Consider the following 22201-nt stretch of genomic DNA (forward strand, 5'->3'; position numbering starts at 1 on the left):
AGGCTGACCACACAAAGCGGACTGTCTCCACCTAGTGTGCTTTCCTGTAGCCTACACTTCCATTTTTTCTACATAATTTCTGAAACTCTAGCATCTCAAAGATGTTATTAGCAAATAAATATAATTAAAGTGCATGATTTATCAAAATAATTCAAGACAAATCTAAAGAACAGCAAACTACTACAATGAACAACATTGACTATTCGCCTTTAGATTGAGAACAGTGATTTATAATTACAGGATTATTTGTAACGCTAAAAATACAATTGAAATAGTAGTCATGACAATGGGAACATGAGATTCTTGGCATTATTTATTGCAATATTTATATAATAAATGTGTTTATTTATCCTCTCATATACATACATACCGGTTTTATCAGGGGTGCAACAGAGGCGCAGCTTTCACTGGGGATGTCCTCCCCACATTCTGAAATTGCATTTTTGTCCTCCCCAGTTTTAGCATTGGAATGTGATACAAAATGCGGCAACGTTTTGCTCTAGGACCATGCGGACGCCTCCGAGCAGTCAGGTAGGATGTTTGGAGTGTTTATCCGATTGGATTTAGGACCGCTCGGATCCCACAGAGCGGGCTGACAAGCTGTGTGAAGGCAAAACTTCTGGAAGGCTGGCTGGACCAGCATGGGAGAGTTGAGCATGGTTTAGTGTGTACGTGTAGTGCTCTTTCACCAAGTTGTAAAAGGTAGCAGGACAGAAACTGGCTACTCTTTAGTTGACTGACTTAACAGAAAAATAACTAAACTAGTCTTTATTCGCAGTGCTGAGCTAGTATTGTAACTGAAATGTAACGTTAGCTAATGTTTCATCCCCTCTTGACTGAGGTGAATGAATAAGCTACGCTAGTGAGTAGCTACCACAGCCAGGTTAGCTCTAGCCTCTAGCTATCTGTCAGATAGTGATATGAGGTGGCTATTATTACTATCTAACAGCAGTTGTTGGTATGGAAATGTTTTGTAGCCTTTGTTTTGTCCTGTTTCAGAAGTAAATTAACTTGGCAAGCTTTCGTCAGTTGATGTACCGTTAGAGAGAGAACTGACCAAAAGTTGGCTTTCATTAGCTATTATTTTTGCCTCAATCAACTAAACCTGAATCAAATGATGAAACCACCCGTTGGCTTTCTGTCCCACTCCCAACCGCAAGAACTGGTCCCAGAACCAACTGCAGTCCCGCAATGTTATTTTAGGCATATCTGACGCAGCTTACTTGCCAGCCATGGTCCCAGCAATTTAGCGCCCTATAGGCAATATCAAATGCGCAAAAATAACTAGGAAATAAGTTAAATTACAAGAGATTCTCACATGGCCCTTACATTGTGTTACTGGGCTATATCAGCCAATATGATAGACGCAGTTTGAAGAGAGCAAAGCTGGAGTCTTGCACCTTCTCTTGAGCTATTTTTATAGTCTACCTTTAAGGAGTGGGACAATTCCCAGCAGGGTCAGACAGCCAGGGAAGACCAGTCTATGGAGCTCAGGTGAATTTTGCAGTATATTCTGTTAATGATACAAAGTTCCATCTTGAATTCATGGGTAGACCTACAGTAGCTACATGACAGCAGCTTAAGCTTAAAGCTACAGTCTGAGATCTGAGAATAATCATCATTTCAATTATTGAACCATTTATTATATTCTTGGATAATATAATGTATAAATGTACACCAAGGTAATTCTTTGTCATGCCTATTTTTGCAGACACAACACTTTATTCTCTTTGTCCAGCAAACACTGGACAAGCCAGATGCTATTTTAAGGTAGTCTAACAAACCTCCAAAGTTGATTTCCAAACTGTATCAAGGGTTGATAGAAGATTTTCCTGATGACACAAAACATGTAAAGCAAAAATGTGAGGAAGACCCGGGAAACGCTATTGATGATGATGAATGGATACAGATATGTTAGAATGCACAGTCATGTTCATAAAATCTCAGACATAAATTACTGCAGTTTAAGAACATCCATAGAACGTACTATATGCCAGGGAAACTGAATATCATACACTCAGAAATGGTATTATTCTGCTGTAGGTAAAAAGCACAAAAGGGGACATTTTTGCACATGTTGTGGTCTTGTGAAGGCTGGCTGAATTTTGTCAAAGAGTATGTTCTTTTATCTCAGCATGTCTACAGATTCTCCCTTCTCCCTGTTTGCTTGGAATTGTTGATACTGTTATCAGAAGAAACTGTCTAACCTAGCATTTACAGTGGCTAATAAATACGCTGTCAGTAATTGGAAGGATGGTTATCCTCCCACAATGTATGGAAGAAATTTCAAGTTATGTACAGTATCACTAGATTTGTTTTAAGATTAAGGGTACACTGTGCAACTTTCATAAGGTTTGGATGCCTTATATGGAATACTGTTAGACAAAAGGAGTCTGTATTGAAAACATGCCCATGTCAGGGGAGATACCTACATCTGTACTTTGGTCTGATGAGTCCAAGTTTCATCATAGCGCTTGATGATTTTTGCGACTGCACTTGAAGAAACTTTCAAAGTTCTTGAAATTTTCCGGATTGACTGACCTTCATGTTTTAAAGTAATGATGGACTGTCATTTCTCTTTGCTTATTTGAGCCTTTCTTTCCATAATATGGACTTAGGGCTATCTTCTGTATACCACCCCTACCTTGTCACAACACAACTGATTGGCTCAAACTCATTAACAAGGCACACTGTTAATTGAAATTCATTCCAGGTGACTACCTCATGAAGCTGGTTGAGAGAATGCCAAGTGTGCAAAGCTGTCATCAAGGCAAAGGGTGGGTACTTTGAAGAATCTAAAATATATCTTGATTTGTTTAACACTTTTTTGGTAACTACATGATTCCACATGTGTTATTTCATAGTTTTGATGTCTTCACTATTATTCTACAATGTAGAAAATAGGACAAATAAAGAAAAACGTTGGAGTAGGTGTGTCCAAACTTTTGACTGATATATATGTTTATGCCCCCCCACTTCTTAAACCAAAGCTGCGCCTCTATTTTATGACCACCAAAAATAAACCAGTATCTGCTAGCACAATAACTGTTAGAGACACATCATTTTGTTGAATTTTTTTATGTTTAAAACCATTTACGTCAACACCGATGGGATTCAATGCCGTCAGGAATAAGTACCCCAAAATCCCAGTAGCCTACAAAACATACATGGTCAACAGTTTATCATTAGATGGTAGGGGAGGGAGGGCAATGACCGTGCTAAACTCCAGAAATAAAAACAAACACTATAGGAAACCTCTCCACCTGCAATTCACTTACATCACATACAAGCTTGGCATAATGACCTATACCTAAACAAGGCAAGGAGGAGGAAAGAATACAATGCTATACAGAAAACTGATCAGATAAGGAGCCTACTGTAAAAGGTCCCTACTGTACCTTTCACACAGTGGGTGCTTAGTGAGTACTTAACTAGCATTGCCCATACCCTGATGAGTGGCACTAACAGTGGGGTCTAATGTGAATAGGTAAGAGGGTAACGAGAGTGATGATGGAGCACCTGTTAAAAGTGTCTCCCATCATCAACACTCACAGAGCTACAAGGAGATGCTATTCTAATGTCTCCAACAATAAGGACAGGAGTCAAACCACATAATCGGCACACTGTAAATAATGGATTTCATTATCATAGCTTTTTTCACTGGATCTCAAAGCACCACTTGTACTAGCTTTGTCACTGACAGTGCTTAAGATATATTTTTCATAAATACATGGTTCATATAGTGTGCAATCAATCAATACTTTATAGAATAGGCAGGCAAGTGATATTGAACAAACATTCTGAAAAATAACTAAAACAAACATCTAATACAAATCAACATTTTCACAGATTCACCTTTTGCACTTTAGCAGATAGAAAATGAAGACCTGTGACGTATGAGACCATGATGGAGGAATGGTAAGAGCTAACCCCGCTTCCCCCATAAAGTGGTTTTCACAAAGCTTGAATTTGTGTGGTTGAGTGGAAAAAGTAGGCAGCACAATCTGCACATACACAGCATTGATCAAATAGCACCAGAGAGGTTGTTCGGGGCAACCTTCTATCCAGCATGGCTGTCAGTGTCATTAGAAATAAACAGCAGTGTGATTATAGGAAGCCTGGTGTCTTGGCGAGCTTTAACTTTGGACAGCTAGAGAAGAGAAGAAAAAGGATGAAATAAGAGGCAAAATGTCTCTCGTCTGGGTTTTTTGCCGAAGGTTCTCCCTGCTGTCATGTATTGTGCATGCTTTGTGTCAAAGGTGTTCTGAGTGAGGAGATGAATGGTTTAACCCTACAATACTTTCACCTTTGACTTCTGTGCATTCCATCAGCAAACAAGCTAAGATCTAATAGTCAATATTTCAGAGATTACAGTAGTGTTTTAGCTCTAGACACGATTGAAAATGTAGAATATTAACAACAAAAATATTACAACAATACAAAAAGTGCAGCAATGAGAAAGGAAGATTAAAGTAAATTTGTTCAGCTGAAACTTCTGTGGTAATGCTGACCAGAAAGACTGGGAGGATAATACCTAGAACTCACAGCTGTTTAAAGTCATTCAAATACTGCAAACTGACAGAGAGGTTAAACGGTATTCTCAGTTACTTAAACAACACTACTCTAAAGCCTTAAAAATATGCCAAATGCAAGAAACCATTCCATTCACTTACAGGATGGATGGAAAACAATAAAGACGTATTTTAATAAAAAATGCCACACGTTTTTGACAATGATTCAATTCAGTGTCTCCGCAGTTCATAACGACATTTATCACTTCGTGGAAACAATGCGTGTCAAGGCCCATTAAATAGCAGATACATCAAATGCCACGACTGCAATCCACAGTTCCTCTTGTACAATTAAAAGCCAAAATGTAAACAAAGCCCAAACTTTAATTGGATATAAATATATTTGTCACAAAACAGTAAAACATCAAGCGCTGTCTAAATTCACTTGACTCTTCCTTTAAAAAAAATAAATAAATGAAGATGGCATATAGGTCATACAAAACAAAACATTGAGTGCTATCTCTTTTTTTTCTTTGAATGAGGTGACAGAGTTGTTAAATATGGATGAAGATGAAGTGTTTTTGACCAGGGTGCAGTTGAGTCAGGGAGAAGGATCACATTAGAGGAAGCACCCTCCGTTGGTTGTGATGTTTTGTCTGGGAGTTGGGGTGGATTCTCCAGCTCATCTCCTCCCTGGCTCAGCTGACAGGAGAGCTTAACCCAGGCTGGTGATGTTCGACCTCCCACCTGGGGGTGCCGCGATGCGCTGGGTGTTGCGGCGAGGAATATTATCATCAACTTGTGCACCTGGGCATGAGAGATAGAGAGAAAAAAAGTCTAATCTTAAAGGGGATTTGAATGAGACATCGCTCTGATTCCCCTGACAAAAAACAACAACATGATAAGTTGTTTATTTGTAACAGATTAAATATATTGTAAAATTGCAGGCCAAATGATAATACTGGAGTGCCTACAGTCGTGGCCAAAAGTTTTGAGAATGACACAAATATTAATTTTCAGTCTGCTGCCTCAGTTTGCATGATGGCAATTTGCATATACTCCAGAATGTTATGAAGAGTGATCAGATGAATTGCAATTAATTGCAAAGTCCCTCTTTGCAATGCAAATGAACTGAATTGCAAAAAAAACATTTCCACTGCATTTCAGCCCTGCCACAAAAGGACCAGCTGTCATGTCAGTGATTCTCTCATTAACACAGGTGTGAGTGTTGACGAGGACAAGGCTGGAGATGACTCTGTCATGCTGATTGAGTTCGAATAACAGATTGGAAGCTTGAAAAGGAGGGTGGTGCTAGGAATCATTGTTCTTCCTCTGTCAACCATGGTTACCTGCAAGGAAACACGTGCCGTCATCATTGCTTTGCACAAAAAGAGCTTCACAGGCAAGGACATTGCTGCCAGTAAGATTGCACCTAAATCAACCATTTATCAGATCATCAAGAACTTCAAGGAGAGCGGTTCAAATGTTGTGAAGAAGGCTTCAGGGCCCCCAAGAAAGTCTAGCAAGTGCCAGGACCGTCTCCTAAAGTTGATTCAGCTGCGGGATCGGGGCACCACCAGTACAGAGCTTGCTCAGGAATGGCAGCAGGCAGGTGTGAGTGCATCTGCACGCACAGTGAGGCGAAGACTTTTGGAGGATGGCCTGGTGTCAAGAAGGGCAGCAAAGAAGTCACTTCTCTTCAGGAAAAACATCAGGGACCGACTGATATTCTGCAAAAGGTATAGGGACTGGACTGCTAAGGACTGGGGTAAAGTCATTTTCTCTGATGAATCCCCTTTCCGATTTTTTGGGGCATCCGGAAAAAAGCTTGTCTGGAGAAGACAAGGTGAGCGCTACCATCAGTCCTGTGTCATGCCAACAGTAAAGCATCCTGAGACCATTCATGTGTGGGGTTGCTTCTCAGCTAAGGGAGTGGGCTCACTCACAATTTTGCCTAAGAACACAGCCATGAATAAAGAATGGTACTAACACATCCTCCGAGAGCAACTTCTCCCAACCATCCAGGAACAGTTTGGTGACGAACAATGCCTTTTCCAGCATGATGGAGCACCTTGCCATAAGGCAAAGTGAAAACTAAGTGGCTCGGGGAACAAAACATCGATATTTTGGGTCCATGGCCAGGAAACTCCCCAGACCTTAATCCCATTGAGAACTTGTGGTCAGTCCTCAAGAGGCGGGTGGACAAACAAAAACCCACAAATTCTGACAAACTCCAAGCATTGATTATGCAAGAATGGGCTGCCATCAGTCAGGATGTGGCCCAGAAGTTAATTGACAGCATGCCAGGGCGGATTGCAGAGGTCTTGAAAAAGAAGGGTCAACACTGCAAATATTGACTATTTGCATCAACTTCATGTAATTGTCAATAAAAGCCTTTGACACTTATGAAATGCTTGTAATTATACTTCAGTATTCCATAGTAACATCTGACGAAAATATCTAAACACACTGAAGCAGCAAACTTTGTGAAAATTAATATTTGTGTCATTCTCAAAACTTTTGGCCACGACTATACATGTCTTAGTATTATGCTATTCCTACTGATGTTCCATGTAAGAGCTGTGAGAGACATTTTGAGCTGTAGTCACCAGACAGGCTGAAGCCAGACTGGTGCAGGTTGCGGACTGGCTGAGGACCCTGCTGATGCTGTTGCTGCTGCTGCTGCAGCTTGGCTGGAGAGGTCTTCACCGAGGTGACCGGAGTCATGACCTTAGGGGTCACATTCTCACACACCGGCCCGTCATAGAGACCCCTGGGGACCCCCCTTAGCTCCGTCAGCTTGGAGGAGACAAACAGAGAGACAGACAGACAAGATGACAGCATCAGTTTGGCTGTTCTAGTTCTGCGATCATCACTGTCAGTGGGAATGGTCATAAACAATCAACAATCTATTCTGTGTCAATTTCACAGCACTATAGACTCACCCTGCTGCGAGCCTTTATTCTCTTGTAGACATGGTCAGGGAAGGGCTTGCGGCTCACATAGCGCCCACATCCCTCAGTGGTATGGAGGTCGCCCTCTTCCAACACGATTTTGCCCTGGCTGATCACCACCAGGGGAGCTCCACGCACCTCAATGCCCTCAAAGATATTATAGTCCACAGCCTGCAGAAGAACAGCTCTGATGAGAAGTGACAAATAGACTGACACTGTACAAGAGGGCAAATAACATAGAAAGACAACACCAAGACTGCCTTCACATGCACACAACAACAACACATTTAAACACGTTGAGGCCAAATATGAACTTCCGTCTGGGCTTTAGTCTTTCAATGACTTGTGCCAGCATGGTGATGGCCATCAATCACATCAACACAGACGTCCAGAGAGAGACTGACTCACTGTTACACAGTGAGTCACTGACATTCAGCTGACATCTTAATGGGAAACTAGTGCTAATGTAGCCAGCTAGCTCCTCTAAATGAAGAGTAGTGATGACTCAGTAAAAAAATATTTTAAAAAAATACACATCGTTTGTCACACCAGATAGGTGCATTGAAATGTGACGTTTTACAGGGTCAGACATAGCAGTACAGCGCCCCGGACCAAATGATGGTTAAGTGCATTGCTCAAGGGCACATCAACAGATATTTCACCTTGTCGGCTCGGGGATTAAAACGCTCTAACAGCTAGGCTACCAAACAGTCTGCATGACGTGTTCTATGACAAGTCCTTTCAGGTGAGTAGATTTTTACTTGTTAGGCTGTATCAAAGCTTTGTTGGTAAAAGAGCTTCAATGTTTCATATGAAAATGAGTCCTACATACAGTAGGTAGTAGGTGCGACTAAAACCATGTATAAATACCATGGTCAATACAGTGTGGGTTGGCCAGGCTCTTACCACGTTGTGGCTCTTGGCAGAGATGATCCTGCTGACGTCTGGGTCCCAGAGGACCAGGTCGGCGTCAGAGCCCACTGCGATGCGCCCCTTACGGGGGTACAGGTTGAAGATCTTAGCTGCGTTGGTGCTGGTCACAGCCACAAACTGGTTCTCGTCCATTTTTCCAGTCACCTAAGGGAATCAGAAGACAAGGCGCTGTCACTTCCTTTCTAACAAAACAGCTGCAAACATTCACGACCAACTGAGACAACCGCTTGATGACATGAATAACTGTGGCACAAACAGGGAAAGTAGATTGATTGTTAATACCACAATACCGGTATCTATTTACAATAACAGGATACATTTAAAAGAAGCATGTGTGATTGGGGTATGTTTGATTGTAGGAAACCCGGCAGAAAAGTCAGTAGTGTGCCTCACCACACACTTGTCCCAGATGAGGGAGAGTCTCTCCTCAGTGCCGTTGGTGCCCTCTGGGATGAGGGTGAAGTTGTCTTTACCCACGGCACGCTGGGAGGTGTGGAATGTGCAATGAGCACTACCAGTCACCTGCAGGTCACCACTGGAAAGGAACAAAGGATGGAGGGGAAGAGGGAGAGAGACTACTGACAGGTCTTATGTTTGATGTTTTTGTCTTTAGTGATATGACTTTCCAGGAGGCTAGGATGACATACCGCCCTCTGGTGGAAGATGTGTGTAAGTAACACATGATTACTGCATAGCTCTGTGTTGAGTAGAGGTACATAGTGTAAATGATGCACCTACCAGGAGAGCAGTGAGTTGAGATAGTCGGGGGTGGTGGGGTCAGGGCTGAGGGGTGGGGAGGTGATGAAGGCAGCTGCCTTGGCCCAGTTCTTACTCCAGTAGTGGGTGCCGTCCGTGCCCAGGCTGGCAGAGATGGGCTCTCCATACACCACGGCGCCTAGAGTACCACAGAAACACAGCAAAACACGAGGTCAGCATGGAAGGGAGAGTCAGTGTTCTATACACCTCAGAGTGCTCGTGCCCTGTCTCCAAGGCAGGACTGATTTACAAGTGGAATAATTTATGTGGGATTTGACATTTAGTGTATCTATAACCACAGAGAGCAATCAATATAAAAGCTTTTTGCAGTAGTCCATCACCACACTTCTTTCTCCTTTTTACTAGTACCCTTTTTCCTGGCCAGGGCGATGACGTCAGCAGCACTCTTGCTCATCACCTTGGTGATGTACAGGGGGCAGTTGGTCTGATTGGCCACAGTGACTGACCGGTTGACTGCCTCTGCCTCCACCTACACAACAGACAGACACAGAGAGAGGGATTTCAGTCCCAACAGGCCAGACTCAGTGACCTTCATGTTGAGTTACAGACTAGCTTTAATGCTTGTAGGCATTCTGGAAGAAGCAAGCATAGGAAAGAACACTCAGACACTTGACTCTCTCATTTACTTTACATCTGTAGTGAATTCTGTTAATATCATACAGCCTCTTCCCTAACATCCATGTAAAGCAACCAAAGGCACACATCAAATACAAGCAGAAGGCTGATAGAAGCGCAGGACTTGGCCAGAGGTCATACTTACCTCCTCTGGGCGGCTCAGTACATGACCCTCAGGGCCAGTGATGCCCAGCTCCAGGATCCTGCACTGCTCCTGCAAACACATCAGACAACAGCTTTAAAAAAGGTATATATCATTTATTGTCACATACAACAAAACTGTGAAATGTGTTGTTTTACAGGGTCAGCCATAGTAGTACGGCACCCCTAGAACAACCTAGGGATATCATCCTATCTTTCACCTCGGGTATTCGAACCAGCGACCTTTCAGCTACAGGTGCAACGCTCTAACCCTTAGGCTTCCTGCGCTTGGCCAGCGGAGAAGGCAAGCTGGGACAAGGTGATAGGGTTTATTAGAGGTTCTGTTACCTGGGCAATGATGTCCCCGTTCTCTGCGTGCACCTGAGCGATGGCACCCAGGTCTCTGATGACACCGAACACCTCGTACATCTACAGGAGGAAAGCAGCCGGTCACACACAGGGCAGGGAACCAGAGGCTTTAGCAATGAGGACATTTACAAGACTGGAGATCTCTTTATCAGAGCAACACGTGTTGGGTGAGAATCCGAATCAGAAGGACAGCGCTAAATGCACAGATTAGTTCATTTACTCCACTTCTCTCTTTAGCTTGGACCACTTTGTTCAACTAGGTATTCACAGCTGCAATCAACTAGGTATTCACAGCTGCAATAGGCCACAGGAAACGGTCAGGCAATCTTTCAGCACGTGTTGCAAGAGTCATCCTCAGTGTCAGTCCTAAACACTAACCAGCCTGTGCTGAGTGGGAAAACTCAATACTGGCCTATAGCAAAGCTCTCACAGAAAGACATGAGGCACATGGGAGAGTTCATTCACCCCACACAGACAATCCTTTACCTAGCATTCAGAAAGCAGTAGACTTTCCAGAAGAGGTCTTCAATAATCTCGGACTTCTTGGAGCAGTGACGTACCGTAGCAAGCAGGATACGCAGGCGTAACTTGGAACACTCGTGCAAATCTCTCATTTTACGTCAACAACTACTTTTTACGCCTGCTAATCTATAGTTAGGATTCAGCCTTCAAAAGAGTTTATCAGCAATGTAATACAGAATATAATTCTGTCATGCAATTTAGCTACACAAAGTGCAATGCAATCATTACTTTAAAAAGGCACAAGCCTCCAGAAATGTTGACTCCTCCATCCGTCGCCAGTAAATCATACCAATCTGAAATGCTTCAAATCGTACCTGGGAGTCGGAAAGTTGGAAAACATCCTTATAAGCCAAATAGACCAGGAAAGAGTTGACACCTAAAGATAGAAAACTTATGAGCAATAGTAGCAATAAAAGGTTAGAAAAGGGTGAGGAAAGGACAGTCACAGGAAGGAAATAAACCACAAAGAGTCTTAGTAGAAGTAATAACTGCCCCAATCCCCTGACATGAGTGAATGTAGGGAGAATGGGTTGTGTAATTGTGTTAGCGGCATACCGTGGTCCTTCACCAGGCTCTCCATCTCCTCCTGCATGCCCTGGTGCCAGTTAGTGATGTCCACATGCAGAGAGTAGTCACAGCAGGACTTGCTGTCGGCCCATTCCCTCCACTGGTTGAACGCTGCCAGCAGGCTCACACCAGGTTCTGGAACCACATGATCAACTACACAGACACACACACAGACACACCATTGAAAACACACTAGCAGTAACATTATCACATTTTACAGAGGCCAGATATATTAAAAATCACGAGACAACATGGACATCTGGTATTTAGTATTTTATTTAGTAATTTATTAGGATCCCCAATTAGACCGCTGCCAAGGCAGTGGCTACTCCTCCTGGGGTCCAAACAGGAAACAAAGCACAACAAATAAAATACATAACACAATTAAAAATACAGTACAAAATATTGTCCCTGTCGTGCCGTAAGGTGTTCTTTTATCTATTTTACTGTTAGCGGGGTGGCAGAGAGTTCCATGTATTCATGACTTTTTAATACTGTGCGTTTCCCAGCCTCTGTTCTGGACCAGGGTACTGTGAAGAAACCTCTGGCTGCATGTCTTGTGTTGTACTGATGAGTGTCCGAAATGTGTGCAAACTGCTTGAACAGACAGTTCTGTACCTTTAACCCATCAACACCTCGCACAAAGACCAATAGTGATGCAGTCAATCTCTCCTCAAATCAACATGCGCGCAATGACGGACGGACATGCGCAGGCAGTCTGGTCAGCATGTTAGAGAGGCTTCCATTAAAGAAAACCCTCTGATCTATTAGATGGGTAACTCTCAATCCATGATAAGGCAGAGAATGTAAATCCAGAACACCTACGTTTTGTCAGCAATAGGTTATGATCAATGATATCAAAAGCTGCACTGAAATCTAACAAAACAGCTCCCCCAATCTTATTATTATCAATTTCTTTCGGCCAATCATTAGTCATTTATGTCAGTTTCGAGCATGTTGAGTGCCCTTCCCTATAAGCATGCTGAAAGTCTGTTGTTTTCTGTAAAATAACATTGTATTTGGTCAAAAGCGATTTCCAAAAGTTTGCTAAACACTATTAACAGGCTGATTAATGGTTCAAACAGCCAACCAAGGGGTGATTTGCTATTCTTTGGCAGTGGAATGACCTTTGCTTACCAACTTCAGCAATTTACCATCTAGGATGTCAGTACCAAGTATCAGTAAGTCAGAATCTACCTAGACATCACATGTATTATGGGTTTCTGTCAAGTGTGCCAGTGGGGATGAAGCGTTTCATTAGTACATACTGATCATGGTGGTTCCCCCAGCCAGAGCAGCTCGGGTGCCCTGGTAGAAGTCATCTGCTGACACCATGCCCCTGTCTGGCATCTGGAAGCGTGTGTGCACATCTATGCCCCCGGGCATCACCATGCGCCCATGGGCATCAATGATCTTCACCCCACCAGGTACAATCAGGTTCTCTCCAATTTGCCTGAGAGAAGGAGAAACGGATTGAGAGAAATGATCAAAGGGTATTACAAAAAAATATACAGATTTTCTTCATATAAACTCAGCAAGAAAAGAAACGTCTCACTGTCAACTGCGTTTATTTTCAGCAAACTTAACATGTGTAAATATTTGTATGAACATAACAAGATTCAACAACTGAGACATAAACTGAACAAGTTCCACAGACATGTGACTAACAGAAATGGAATAATGTGTCCCTGAACAAAGGGGGGGGGTCAAAAGTAACAAGCCGTATCTGGTGTGGCCACCAGCTGCATTAAATACTGCAGTGCATCTCCTCCTCATGGACTGCACCAGATTTGCCAGTTCTTGCTGTGAGATGTTACCCCACTCTTCCACCAAGGCACCTGCAAGCCCTCACCCTCCTATCCAACAGGTCCCAGACGTGCTCAATGGGATTGAGATCCGGGCTCTTTGCTGGCCATGGCAGAACACTGACATTCCTGTCTTGCAGGAAATCACGCACAGAACCAGCAGTATGGCTGGTGGCATTCTCATGCTGGAGGGTCATGTCAGTATGAGCCTGCAGGAAGGGTACCACATGAGGGAGGAGGATGTCTTCCCTGTAACGCATAGTGTTGAGATTGCCTGCAATTACAACAAGCTCAGTCCGATGATGCTGTGACACACCGCCCCAGACCATGACAGACCCTCCACCTCCAAATCGATCCCGCTACAGAGTACAGGCCTCGGTGTAACGCTCATTCCTTCAACGATAAACACAAACTCGAACCATCACCCCTGGTGAGACAAAACTGCGACTCGTCAGTGAAGAGCCCTTTTTGCCAGTCCTGTATGGTCCAGCGACGGTGGGTTTGTGCTCATAGGCGACGTTGTTGCCGGTGATGTCTGGTGAGGACCTGCCTTACAACAGGCCTACAAGCCCTCAGTCCAGCCTCTCTCAGCCTATTGCGGACAGTCTGAGCACTGATGGAGGGATTGTGCGTTCCTGGTGTAACTCGGGCAGCTGTTGTTGCCATCCTGTACCTGTCCCGCAGGTGTGATGTTCAGATGTACCGATCCTGTGCAGGTGTTGTTACACGTGGTTTGCCACTTCGAGGATGATCAGCTGTCCGTCCTGTCTCCCTGTAGCGCTGTCTTAGGCGTCTCACAGTACGGACACTGCAATTTATTGCCCTGGCAACATCTGCAGTCCTCATGCCTCCTTGCAGCAGGCCTAAGGCGCTTTCACGCAGATGAGCAGGGACCCTGTGCATCTTTCTTTTGGTGTTTTTCAGAGTCAGTAGAAAGGCCTCTTTAATGTCCGAAGTTCTTATAACTGTGACCTTAATTGCCTACCGTCTGTAAGCTGTTAGTGTCTTAACGACCATTCCACAGGTGCATGTTCATTAATTGTTTATGGTTCATTGAACAAGCATGGGAAACAGTGTTTAAACCCTTTACAATGAAGATATGTGAAGTTATTTGGATTTTTACAAATTATCTTTGAAAGACAGGGTCCTGAAAAAGGGACATTTCTTTTTTTGCTGAGTTTATATAACCAACAAAGGTGCAGGCAAGACAATGGCACTCTAACTAATAGGACTTACTTGATGACTCCATCCTCCATATAGATGTCAGCAAGGAAAGACTGGTCATCATTCACAATCTTCCCACCTTTGATTAGGAGACGATCACTCTGTGGGAAGAGACAGAATTTCATTTACATTTGACTTGATTGTGTTTATAGCTGTGAGCACCACAACCGATTGATTAAAAATCAGATTCCACATTGAACAAATTTGCCATGAAAAGGCAAGCTAGCCAATACTCAACCCCGGCACATCCATCCGTCCAGGAGAGCTTTAACAGAATCACACTGAATAGAAGCACAGAGGCGTTCCATGAGTAGCTAACGAACAAGCTGCACAAAAGGATAGAATCCTCTCATTCCTGTATAGAACAGCACTAGGGCTTTGCCAAGACATGGCCATTGTCTTGTCTGCCAAGAAACCCCAAACAACAATGCATAAGCAGAGCTAAGTCAAAAACAAAGTAACACAACGGTATTCAAAAATGTAAGTTTGATTTGTTTACATGGACAATTTCAAAGAAAAGGAGACAGGTTTATGGCCACATCTTTCTTTCTTTGTCTCTTTCTGCAAAGTTTTCATAACCAACTATTCCCAACCAGAGCTGTTTCTTTCTCTGTCAAACCAGTGACGCAGTTAACAGGGGAATTCCAACACATACTCATAATGTGTCTCCATATTATGTGAGTGCAAAGATTAGGCTAATGTCCCACAGAAAAGCCTTATTAAAGATACCACATCCATAATCTACTCAGACAGCACTCGGATTGTACATTTTTACTAGCCTAGGCAATATCTTTCATATAGAATCAGGCTTTATACATTAAGTCATTAGATACTCCAACCCGATCACAAACAGCTCAGATCATGGAGAATAGCTCAAATCAGAGGGGTAGCTTAGTTCAGTCTGAGATGCAGAGGAAAGTGCTATGTCGACTAGAACATGGGTTAATGGAAGACCAAGAGCACTTAAGCTGCAATACGCCATTTTTTAGGCGACCTGACCAAATTCATCTTTTACTTTTGGTTTTGTACACCAGCTTCAAACTGAAAATACAATATTTTTGGTTATTGAAAATATATTTCACAGCAGTTTAGATGGTACAATGATTCTCTACATTAGGCGAACTACACTGAACAAAAATATAAACGCAACATGCAACAATTTCACTGAGTTACAGTTCATAAGTAAAATCAGTGAACTGACAAATTCATTAGGCCCTAATTACATTTTTGTCATTTAGCAGACGCTCTTATCCAGAGCAACTTACAGTAGTGAATGCATACATTTCACACAATTTCATGCATTTTTTTTTCTGTGCTGGCCCCCCGTGGGAATCGAACCCACAACCCTGGCGTTGCAAACAACATGCTCTACCAACTGAGCTACAGGGAAGCCCTATCTATGGATATCACATGACTGGGAATACAGATATACATCTGTTGGTTAGATTAAAAAAAATTTAAAGGTAGAAGTGTGGATCAGAAAACCAGTCAGTATCTGGTGTAACCACTATTTGCCTCATGTAGCACGACACATCTCCTTTGCATAGAGTTGAGCAGGCTGTTGATAGTGGCCTGTGGAATGTTGTCCCACTCTTCAATGGCTGTGCGAAGTTGCTGAATATTGGCGGGAACTAGAACACACTGTCATACATGTCGATTCAGAGCATCCCAAACATGCTCAATGGGTGACATGTCTGGTGAGTATGCAGGCCATGGAAGAACTGAGACATTTTCAGCTTACAGGAATTGTGTACAGACATGGGGCCGTGCATTATCATGCTGAAACATGAAGTAATGGTGGCGGATGAATGGCATGACAATGGGCCTCAGGATCTCGTCATGGTTTCTCTGTGCATTCAAATTGCAATAAATATGCAATTGTGTTCATTGTCCGTAGCTTATGCCTGCCCATACCATAACCCCACCGCCACCATGGGGCATTCTGATGTCAACGTTGTGAACAGCAAACCGCTCGCCAACACGACGCCATACACTGTTTGCCATCTGCCTGGTACAGTTGAAACCGGGGTTCATCCGTGAAGAGCACACTTCTCTAGAGTGCCAGTGGCCATTGAAGGTGAGCATTTGCCAACTGAAGTTGGTTACAACGCCGAACTGCAGTCAGGTCAAGACCCTGATGAGAATGACGAGCACGCAGATGAGCTTCCCTGGGACGGTTTCTGACAGTTTTTGCAGAAATTCAGCGGTTGTGCAAACCCACAGTTTCATCAGCTGTCCGGGTTGCTGGTCTCAGATGCAGGTGAAGAAGCCGGATGTGGAGGTCCTGGGCTGGCATGGTTACACGTGTTCAGTGGTTGAGGCCAGTTGGAAGTACAGCCAAATTCTCTAAAACGACGTTGGAGGCGGCTTATGGTAGAGAAATGAACATTCAATTCTCTGGCAACAGCTCTGGTGGACATTCCTGCAGTCAGCATGCCAATTGCACGCTTACTCAAAACTTGAGACATTTGTGGCATTGTGTTGTGTGACAAAACTGAACATTTTAGAGTGGCCTTTTGTCCCCAGCACAAGGTGCACCTATGTAATGATCATGCTGTTTAATCAGCTTCTTGATATGCCACACATGTGTAACATGGATGGATTACCTTGGCAAAGGAGAAATGCTCACTAACAGGGATGTAAACAAATGTGTGCACAAAATGTGAAAGAAATAAGCATTTTGTTCATATGGAACATTTCTGGGATATTTTATTTCAGCTCATGAAACATGGGACCAACATTTTACATGTTGCGTTTATATTTTTGTTCAGTATATTACAATTTTAGCAACAAGGAAATGGAGGAGCAAATTCTGCACAATGCACCTTTAAGAGTAGGACAAATAATCCCATTTCCATCTAAGGAGAGCATGCTAGTGTAGGCTCGGGCTGGCCTACTTCTCATCAGGCCTTCCTCAGTGAGTGTGTGCTGGGTAGCTACTGTAATGAGGCTGACAGAGGCTCTCTCCAGACTGCACAGCAGCCCACAAGATGTAGGATGTTAGAATCCCCTAGCTAGCACCCTGACCTGACCACTTCCACCTTCAGACAGTGACCTATAGCCAACCACTAATGCCGCAGAGAAGACTTTAGACAAACCTCAGAATCTTAAAGGCAATCCAAAATGGCATTCTTCCATCATGATTTTACAAACTATTGTCAAGTGGGTCAATTGACATCAGATTATGCTACATTTCTGGACTCAAACGGGAACATTTTTAATAACAGGCCCGAATGCAGAGAATAAAGCACACTGGTTCCAATATCCTCTTTTATATGTCTTTGAAGAACCATGAGTGATCTTGTCTTACTTATCTTCCTCTGTTCATCATCCATAGTAATACCTGTATCTTTAATAGTCTTAGGAGATCTAGGCAAAATACTGATGTATTGTGTTTTAATCTATGTCTTGCCACTGCAGAGGCAGGTGATAACTGAAGCATCTTTTTATAAACCCCTCACAAACAGAATGACTTCATGAATCTCTGTCCCACCTAAAAGCACCAGTGGAGGTAAACTATTTATTCAGAGAAATAAACATCCCTGAGATTGAAAGCCTCAAGGGCAAGCATATAATTGATTTATGTCATGGTAATGGTGTTAACAATTGGGCCCAGGGTATAATTGTGAAAAATCTGAGCAACTCCATGCTGTGTAAATGCTTGACACAGCGATGAAGTGAGAGGGAAATTAAATGCAACCACTCCACTGAATGGCATTTAAAACATGCATTATGACTAGTTAGGTAATGAAAATCCATATCCTCAGTTAAAAAGGCATCCTCCTGCCTCATGTACAGTGAGCCCAGCCCAGTAAAATGCTGAGCTGGATGGGCTCTGTCGATGAGTGGATGGGTAATCTTTGTGACACGTAAATTATTCTGTACCAAACACTCTCCTGGAATTATTTAGACGACAGCCATAGACTTCGCATCATTGTACGTGTCCCATTATGGTGTCTGTGAGAGCACGGGCAGCGCCATTAAAGCCAGCTCCATTTTGAAGTAGTCCATTTTCTTATTCTGCTACTTCTAGGAGTTTTGGGACGGCAGGTAGCTTAGTGGTTAGAGCGTTGGGCCAGTAACAGAAAGGTTGCTAGATCGAATCCCTAAGCTGACAAGTTAAAAATCTGTCGTGCTGCCCCTGAACAAGGCAGTTAACCCACTGTGCCTAGGCCATCATTATAGATAAGAATTTGTTCTTAACTGACTTGCCTAGTTAAAATAAATGAGTTGGCAAACAAACTGAAAGGGTGCATGCACACTGCCACCTTGGGTGTGTTGTTTGAATAGGTATGAAGCCAAGGTTGGCAATTTACTGCCCCCTGCCTGCAGTTATGGAATGTTTCCTCACTAGCATAATTTATTGGCTGATCCCTTCTGGTGACTTGGATGGAATTATGTGATCCTTCCTTAAAGAGATTCTCTAGTACTTTTGTATACATTTTAGCCAGTAGTTCTGAAAGTAGCGCTCACAAGCATAAAGTGGTCCCTGAAAATTGCGTACTACGTCACATATGTGCAGATATGTGAACTATGTCACTGCTGTCTCTGCTGTGTGAATGATGTGCATCTGGCTAGCTGTCACTCAAATGGTGAGGGGCTGAAGCTCATTGGTTGAACTCAAATTGCTAGGGGGCTGGCCCATGTAAGGGAACATTTAGGGTAAATGGCACCGCACAGCTTCCAGAAAACAGTTGCTTTCAAACTAGGGATTTTGTGGCTAATTTAGGTAAAACACAGGGTTTCTATTAGCCGATAATAGCCGGCTTTTGGAAGATAAAAAAAAGAGAAAAGTCGCTAAAATTGGCGTCCACGGATTGTCCGAGGGAAGGAAAAAAACGTGTTTCGAAATAATGCTTTTTAACCTATTCATTGATGTAAATACATTTGACTGGTCATGCTTATTGGTCAATAGGTTAATAAGCATAAGAGGAATTAAATTGGCGCATGTGTACAGTATATTCGTTAAGTATCTTATTTATCACACGTGTACAGCATGCAAATACAGAGGCTTTGAGCTGAAAATCTGTCAGACAGATTCTCTTGTCCTTCTCGACAAGCTGACCAATAGAATAGGTCAACTTTTCTACTATTGGGGATAGTAGATTGACAAAGGCTAGTGATTTTGCTGTTCGTTACTCGTGTTGTTGGCTGAGAAAAAGTAAATGTGGCCCGTTACTCTAGCATCTCCAATGTGCGCATCAGAATTTGGTACATCATTGCATCCTCGACTTGCGTGTTCTGTTAATATGAATTATAGTAATCAAATGTGATTCTTTAATTCTGAGCTCTGTGGGAGGACTCCCGAATCAGGTTACGCACCCAATGCTTAAACTGGCTTTAGGGCACTACAGTCCTCATCTATCTCTATGGCTACAGGTCAAATGTTCAGTAGGTCTAGGCATAGCCGTGGGAAGAAGGGATGCTGAGGGTGCTGCAGCACCCCGATAAAAAATATAAAAACAATAAAAATAATAATTACTTTTCAGCAGAGCGGAGAAAACTACTCCTCAGCATACCTCCCCACAGCCAAATCCATGTTCATTTCCAGCATCCCATAACTTATCTCTTTGCTTAGGTGGGGTGAGAGAGTAGCCTAGTTCATGCAAATAACAGGGCCCCCTTTTAAAGCCACACTGTCATCTGAAGGCTGGGGGCTGCTGGAATTGAACCGTTTGTATGCAATGCCTGAGATGTCATGGGTTTAGATAGGCCTCCTCCAGTTGTGAAGGAGATCAGACAGCTGCCTGAAAATAACACCCCTCCATGCTGCCCTTGCAGAAAAAAATGGACAGCTATCAAGAAGCTTTTTATTTCAATAATTTATATATTTTAGAGAGGAACACACACAAATGTGTGGTTTGTTATTTGATTCAAGCCCTTAAATGCCTAAATGTCATTACTGTATCTACAGTATATTTTGGCATATAGTCAAAAGCTAGGCCTTCACGATCACAGCAAAAAGCAAGGATGGATTTCATCCAATGACCTACTTTACAGAAATGTTTTTTGCCCTTTCAATTACTGTCCCCATCCCCAAATGTCATCATGGCAAATCAACCCTTTGCTGTCTAGGGTTGATAGGACGAATTGTTGTGACAAATACATATTTATTCAATTAATATATTTCCAAACAATTTGGAAAATAATGAGGCCTAGCTATAAAAAAAAAAATGCTATTGTTGCTGAGATTTTCCTCACATTTGATTTTATATGATGGTATCCCCAAGGTCTATAACTACAGTATTACCAATACTGCATTAAAAGTATAATATAATCCATCTGAATATAAGGAGGAAGAAGTACAAAATGTCCCAATCGTCTATATCATTCCCTAAGACCGCCGCTAGGCTAAATCGTCTAACATGGTAGGATATGGAATGGCTGCAGAATAGGATGCACACAATAAAATGCGCGTCCCGATGAGTAGTCGAATGATAAGAGCGAGCTACAATGCGTTCAATTTCTTATGACCAATTACCGTGCCTTTGTTTATTATAGCAGTGCAAGTGGTGACATTGCATTTGTACAAATGGACCCACTCCTCCTCAGACTATGCTGGCTGTAGCTAGCAAGCTAACTGTGTAATCCCCACTGCTAGCTTGTTCAGCATTGCCGGTCTAGATTTGACATACCATTTTGTAAAAGTATAAGCATTTAAAACACAATACTCACTGTAATGCGTGGGATATTTTTCTTTCCCTGGTACCCGGACATCTTAGCCGCGCGTTGTCAGCCTCCTCTATTATGGTAGTCACCTCACTTATGTTAACTAGACCGCTAGCAATGAAAGGAATGGATGCTCAGATGTGTTGAGACCAGTCCACGCCCAGACAAAATTGCATCTGCAGCTATCGCCTGCAACAGAACCAATGACTAAATTCGTGAAATAACTCTATCCGTTCCAACGTCCAAAGAGGTTTTCTGAATGAACCTAAACGGTCTGACAGTTTTTCCTCACGTTCCAATGCTGAGCCAAGCCTGTCCAGACAGCCAGTCACTAAAAGGGATCGAGAATATAACCGGTGATGAGGGCCATTGCCACCGTGCATGCGCAACGCCCCACCCTGCTCCCATCTTCGCTCTCCAGCTCACCTGATTGATACCAGCAAGTCTGGAGCATGAGAGAAGTAGCAGTAACACTGATGCTGATTTGACTTGCCTGAAACAATGCAGATTCCTTTATTCAGAAAGGACAAACAAAGTCAAAAGGGCTGTGTGTTACGAATAACCCGAACCTGTATAATCAAGTTGTGCATGGTCAACATGAATGTTACTATGTTACTAATGTAGTGAGGAAAAGGCCCACACACTGATGTTCCTATACCAACTCTATTGTGACAAGCTACTGTCAGGTTTAAAGTTAACACCACCTTTGAACGAAACCAATGTTGTGTTTATTTAGTAAGACATATTGTGTGTGGAAGCCTTATGGATTAAATGCTGTTATTTTTCACTAAACAATATGAAAGTGAAGTGCATGTTGATTTAATTCCTTAATTTACAAAAAGCAATTTAATTATTTATTACAAATAAAATGAAACAAGTAAAGGAGGCCATTCACTTGTATAGGCCCAGTTAGTGTGCCTAACACCTAACTCGAAGTCCTCCTGACTTCAGTCTGGAAAGGCTATTTGATGTTGTCGGCCCGATGCATCGATAATGAAGAGGATGTGCTTTTTTACTGATTGGTTCTCTGTGTCTTTCTCACTCAAACACCAACATGGACAAGCACAAACAGCCCCGAGCGCCCCCTTCCAATACAACAGTTGGATTTACAAAT

General features: G+C 42.8%; 1 protein-coding gene across 1 annotated transcript; it reads right to left on the reverse strand.

The window, feature by feature from the left end:
- Positions 1-3062: 3062 nt before the first annotated feature.
- LOC106579880 (dihydropyrimidinase-related protein 2) lies at positions 3063-21505 on the reverse strand. Its single transcript, XM_014160210.2, has 14 exons — positions 21094-21505; positions 14431-14519; positions 12658-12842; positions 11378-11542; positions 11137-11198; positions 10280-10360; positions 9936-10004; positions 9524-9644; positions 9137-9293; positions 8792-8933; positions 8372-8542; positions 7457-7636; positions 7121-7310; positions 3063-5318 (listed from the first exon to the last, which is right to left on the reverse strand). Exons 1-14 carry the CDS (start codon positions 21133-21135, stop codon positions 5227-5229), a joined length of 1746 nt encoding a protein of 581 aa, XP_014015685.1. The 5' UTR covers positions 21136-21505; the 3' UTR covers positions 3063-5226.
- Between the last annotated feature and the right edge of the window lie 696 nt (positions 21506-22201).

Source organism: Salmo salar, chromosome ssa20, assembly GCF_905237065.1.
Source record: "Salmo salar chromosome ssa20, Ssal_v3.1, whole genome shotgun sequence".
Taxonomy (NCBI): Eukaryota; Metazoa; Chordata; class Actinopteri; order Salmoniformes; family Salmonidae; genus Salmo; species Salmo salar.

Excerpts from the sequence above, each read along its gene's own strand:
- LOC106579880 (XM_014160210.2), bottom strand. The coding sequence starts at position 21,135 with ATGTCCGGGTACCAGGGAAAGAAAAATATCCCACGCATTACA. Across the intron at positions 12,843-14,430 it reads ATGGAGGATGGAGTCATCAA|GCAAATTGGAGAGAACCTGA; the intron begins GTAAGTCCTATT and ends TCCTTCTCTCAG. Across the intron at positions 8,543-8,791 it reads TCATCTGGGACAAGTGTGTG|GTGACTGGAAAAATGGACGA; the intron begins GTGAGGCACACT and ends TGATTCCCTTAG.